The sequence below is a fragment of the Typopeltis vanoorti genome, chromosome 17, assembly GCF_054136105.1.
Source record: "Typopeltis vanoorti isolate ZY-2024b chromosome 17, IOZ_Tvanoo_1.0, whole genome shotgun sequence".
NCBI classification, from domain to species: Eukaryota; Metazoa; Arthropoda; class Arachnida; order Uropygi; family Thelyphonidae; genus Typopeltis; species Typopeltis vanoorti.
Genome location: NC_143565.1, coordinates 86,636,841 through 86,642,840, shown reverse-complemented (window position 1 = coordinate 86,642,840; position 6,000 = coordinate 86,636,841). Strand labels below are relative to the sequence as shown.

Here is a 6,000-nt window from a genome sequence, read left to right as displayed (position 1 = left end):
CGGTTGTTCTATACCTTTTTTCAGCTTCAACCAGCTGGTGGACAATTCTTAAAGATTGTTGTATTGGAAATGAAAATGTCTTAAAATCTCTCTCTGGTACCAGATGGGAGACACATGCTATGGCAACAGCAGCAATTTTGAAATCTTTCCTTCAAATTTTAGAAGCGTTAGACTGTATAGCCGAAGACCAGTCACAAAAGGGAGACACTAGAAGAGAAGCAGATAATATTGCAAATAAGATGCAAGAGCTAGAATTCGTAGCTACAAAGGAAGTGCTACCAGATGTTGATTACTAGGCAGCTCCAACTCGCAAACGTATCAGAAAGAAGATACCCAATGACGGAGATGCTCCGGAAGTATATCTGAATGCCAGAGATAAATTTCGTATCACCACCTTTTACACAATTGTTGACAAACTTGAAACTGAGATGAGAAGAAGAAGAAGAAGAGAAGAGATATACAAAGAAATGTCAGGGAGATTTTCTTTTCTAAGTGATGTGCCACATAATGCTACTTCAGTGACTTCATCATCTACTGAAATTGAAAGGTATTCTCAGTTAAGCATCAATCAGCTTTTGACAACGCTGAGAATACCTTTTAGAGAAGATATTCTCACTGTTTTCAAAAGCTGATTGATGCTTACCCAGAGGATTTGAACACTAATTTCTCAGCGGAGCTTCAGCAGTTTCACTCATATGTGCGCCATAAGTTCAGTGCAACAAAAAATGTAAAAACAAGATTCAATCATGCTGAACTTTATAAAATAATTGTAGAAGACAATATTGAGTGTGCCTTTCCAAATATAGACATTGCCTTTTGTATATTTTTAACATTAATGGTCACAATTTGCTCAGCTGAGCGTTAATTTTCTCAGTTGAAGTATATTAAAAATCTCATCAGAACAACTATGCAACAAGGCAGGTTGAATGCCTTATCTCTACTAAGTATAGAAGCAGATGTGTTAAGGAAGATTAATTTTGAGGATCTGATCAAAGACTTTGCAATTAAAAAAAGTAGGAGAAAACGTTTCAAATCTAAATAAAGTTGAAGTATACAAAAATAAACATTATTTTCCATCTTACTATAAGTTTTGTTTAATATTGAAAAATCAAAATTTATTTTATGGTTTATTATTGTTTATATTTTGAATTACATATATATGGGGCACCAAAATCTTTTAAGTGCTTAGGGCCTCTATGGGTCTTAATCCGGCCCTGGGGACGGTGGAGAAAAGGGAGGACACTCGATATGAATAAATAAAATAAATTGCAAATATAAAAATTACAAACCAACCAGTATAACATTACAAGAAAAAATCAGTAGCATCATTGGAAAACAATGAAAAGAAAATGTCTGAACCAGGAAATTACATTTAAAATTATTATGGATTGAATGAACACATGTCACGATTTTTATATACTTAGGTTTAGGTTCAGCAAGGAACATTAAAACGAGTTGCTTCTTTAGTTACTGGAACGATTTAAACATATTAGGACTATTTCAAACTTGGGGATAGTATAATAAAAATAAATCGCCATCTTTTGTTTCAGTATAGAGGGATAACGTATAATTTTGTCACGCTTCTGCGTAGAGTGTGTTAAACTGGCATGGTCTGTTGTTCGAGCGCAACGTGGGTTGAATAGGAACTTTTGTATCGAAATCTGTGTTGTATGTGTGGGTTTTGTTAAAATTTGAATCACGATGACCCCAAGCAGTTCAAGTAAGTCAGTGCCAAGAAGTAAAAATTCAAGACAAGGTTATCAAGACAAGGAAAAACCAACTTATATTCGTAATAGTAATATCACAGCAGGAAAAGGTAAGTTATGTATCCATCACGATTAGGGTTAGTGTAATGCCGCTCCACCCATTCAAAATTGTGTTTGGACATCTGCGTTGTTGCTTATACATAACTTAGTAAGATGTTACGATTTATGTTTTGAGTGTAGGTTGCTGGCACTTCCGTGAACAGTGATTATAACAGAAGCAGTACTACATAATAATCGAGATCCGTATAAATCACTTGATGAATTTTTGTAGCATTTGCATTTGGTTTACAGATACAACTGTTTAATGATATGTTTGTGCAGAATTAAAAAAAAATATACAAAATACTTAAACCATACAATAAAATAAATGTCAACTTGCATGCCTTTGGTAGAGTTTTATTTTATTAAAATAGATTTAAAACTTAACTAGAAATTAATTTTCGTAAACTAAAGAATGAATTACTATTGTGCAGAAAAGTAATTCTTTCATGAATTTGACATGAACCTATTCTGTAGTACAGCAGCGTTATATGCTTGATAACAGCTCTCCATGAAAGATGTGAAATAGTCATTTCCCACATCTTTAATAGAATTCAAACCACAAGTTTTCAAACTAAGTCCAAAAACTAATAACATTACATAGGTTGGGCAATTCCTGTATTCTTAAATCAGTAAGGTATTTCATCCAAAACTTGGATCAATATGCTGATTCAAGTGCAGTATCCAGGTATGTTGAATATACAGGATTGCTCTGTATTTCACTTTGTTTTTTGATATCCTGTAAAGGATGCATAATTATTACTCATCTGAAATGATCTTTTGTAAGCATAATTTGCATTATTATCATTAGTGCATTTGATATTCGTTGTATTCATCGTCATTATTAACTGACACCAGGGCCATCGCCAGATTAGATCGTGCCCCGAGGCAAACAATTAAATATCATCCCTGATGGATTATAGGACCAAAAATATAAGAAAATCTCCAATTGCTATTTTGTTTTTATTACAAGAGAAACGTTAATGCAAAATGATTACATAATAATATTAATTAAATGTTTGCTCTACGGTGATATCGCACAATAAAACTGTTTATAAGCTCTTCTAAATTTAAACTATAAGCTATATCTGCCTCTATTGATATAGTTGCTAGACCAACCAGTTTTTCTTGGGTCACTGTTATTAGCGAATACTTTTTATTCAGTTTAAGCTTGGAAAAACTTCTTTCCACACTTGCTACACTAATACGCCGCCTACCGCAATGTTACTGAACGAGTGCCCTTATCAAGCCACACTGTGAGGCATGCTGCCTCTATGCTACACCTGCTGATGGTACTGCGCGATACCCCCCCCCCCCCCAATGACTCATTGTAGGAGGGAACTTTGCTACACACATCTGTCTTCCCTACTACTACACTTCTCCTACTATACACAATTACCATCAATGCCATCTACTGCCCATCACTACCACCACCAATAACAACAACAGTATTTTTTTACTGTAAATTGTGGTTCTGGAGGCCGATTTGCCTTTGCAAGGGATGGAAATACCAGAGTTTCTGGGGGAAAAAAACCTTGCTACCTCCAGTTAACTCATCTCCAAATGAAAAGGACTATATAAAGCTTCCTCTCGTAATGACAAGAATCAAACTTAGGCCTTTTCCAATCGATGGAAATTCATTTATTCCCGTTTGCTGTAATATCAGATTTTAATGTCATCTCATATGTGAGACACCTGAGAGCTTTTCATTAGAAGACAAGTTAGTTTAAAGATGACAGAATTCACCCCCCCCCACACACACACATGCCCTGGAAACTTGTTTTCTTTTTTACACAATTTATTTTGAAACATATTAATAGAATACTAGGTGATGGGATTACCTAGCCTCTCATAACATAAATTAAGCTGATTAAAAACCAAGTTACTTTTTTTTTTTGTTTTTTTATGTTTCTCCCTCCTACAACGTGATATTTGCAAACTGTATAGTACATTTTGTACTGTGGGTGGGCTAAGATATATATTTTAAATATTTTTAACAATTTTTATATAGTCTGGAAACCTCCATCTGCATGACCTTTCTTCCCACATACTCTTCCTCCCGCCTCATCACATGACCAAACCATCTCAACTTGCCTCCTGTATCTTTGCTCCTAAGTTCGTAACTTTCACCGTTCCTTTTACATAGTCATTTCTCAGATGAGAAATGACACCGCACATCCACCTAAGCATTCTCATCTCCGCTACCTCCATCCTGCTGATGTTATTTTTCCTCAGGGCCACAGTTTCCAAAGCATACGTCATAGTTGGTCTCACTACTGTCCTGTAAATTTTGCCTTTTAGATTGATCTGCACCCTCTTATCACATAGCACTCCAGCTATCTCTCTCCAGTTCCTGCATCCCACTTCCTTCTCAGCCTCACCATCCTCTTTCATTGTTGAACCTAAGTATCTAAAGTCACTGACCTTCCTGATGACATTTCCTTCCAGCTCCAGATCTGTCTCCTGGCTGCCATCCACTTTGCAACATGTATACTCAGTCTTACTTCTGCTCAGTCTCATACTTCTCTCTTCCAGTACTTTCCTCCAACTTTCCAGTTTGGCTCCACACTGGAAACCCTACTCCAAAGACCAAAAATGGAACTTTTTCAAGCAGATTCAGCCCCTCCAATAAGCAAGACAGTGATCTCACACTTGGCGATGAAATTCATCTCCCACCTAAAGACAGTCACAAACAACCATGCCACAGTAGGTTTTGAACCTGTAGCCTATTGGTTGAAGAGCGGATACAATAAGCACTTGGCCAGCCAGGCCAGTAAACTTGGTTGACACAAACTTGGATCTGGTAGAGGAGATGAGAAAATCCCTATTATAGCAAGTTAACAGTGCTCAGATATAACCATATCAAACTGCTGTGCATCATGCAACTGTATGTCAGATACCCAGATGTCTGATTTTTATATATCGTTGAATGTAAACTTTGCCAGTACATATATAAATATATGACAGGTAATAAAGTTTATTGCCTTATAAACTATGATGTGCGTATATAACTGAAATGATTAGAAAATTTGATATCTTAGTCAGACAAAATACAGAAGATAAAACCTCATAATTAGCATTTTATTGAAAAAAACATTTGTCATTAAGATCAAGCATGTTTTGTCTATAGTAGAACAAATTTTTCTCAGCAAGGCCCTTAACTTTGCAGTCTGAACATAACATTTTTAGCAAGCTTTGATATAGTTAATCTGTTTACCAATGTTCCTACAGATGATCTACTTGCATTACTACAAGATAATTCTCTAAGGTCAGGCATTCCTCAAACGCTGTATTTCTTGACATTTCAAATATAGAAACACAGTATATAAACAGAACTCTGATCTAGCCATGGGCAGTCCTTTTTTACCATCATAAACCAAAATTATGGAAAAGGTACCTTGACGATATATTCTTAGTCTGGAACCATGGACTACCTTCACTTTTGCTTTTTCATGAGTACCTGAATTATCAACACTCTACCATGAAATTCGCCAATGAATTAGAATCTAATGGTTCACTCCTATTTCTGGACCTTCGACTAAGGAGTTGGGAAAATTAAAAGTATATATTTTGACAGCATGCACATACTGTCAAACAGATACCTAAATGCTTCTTCCAATCAAATTGGATATTATTTCCACACTAGAAGCAAGAAACTCTCCGACTCATCACTGACAAGGATGAACTAGCCAAAGGATTTCAACATTTATAAAACACTTTCCTTCAAAATGGTTAGAATGATCACAACCCAGACTACACAACTGACATGAGACCAAAGAAATTTCTAATAAAAAGAAAACAAGATTAATCACGCTTCCACATATTAGCTCTATTTCCATAAAACTGGCAAAAGTACTTAAAGAATATAAAATCAAAGTCATATTGACTCTATTTATTAAGATGAGATCATCACTACTCTGATCCACAAAACCTTGATATAGCAAACTTCATTACCTGAGTGTTTATCGGCTGTGGTGTAATTGCCAGTCATTTTACTATGAACAGACAGAAAAATCAATTGAACAATGTATTGAACATGTCCGAGATATTGAATACCATAGGAGCGAAGCTTCAGCTTTGTCTTCACTTGTGCTCACAAGTTGACCCACAAGGTGTTTTGCAAATGAGATATCAGGTATTATGTGATAAATTGGAACTATTACACCATTGTTATTGATACAACAGAGGGAAAAAT

The 6,000-nt window shown here is 35.5% G+C and overlaps 1 protein-coding gene across 1 annotated transcript in view; it reads left to right on the top strand.

The window, feature by feature from the left end:
- The first annotated feature begins 1,601 nt into the window (after positions 1 to 1,601).
- Positions 1,602 to 6,000, top strand: part of CCT4 (chaperonin containing TCP1 subunit 4) — a 137,089-nt gene continuing 132,690 nt past the window's right edge. The window contains exon 1 of the mRNA XM_090406863.1: positions 1,602 to 1,816. Within this exon, the coding sequence (XP_090262989.1) occupies positions 1,702 to 1,816 (115 nt within the window). The 5' untranslated portion in view covers positions 1,602 to 1,701. The remainder of the gene's footprint in view (positions 1,817 to 6,000) is intronic.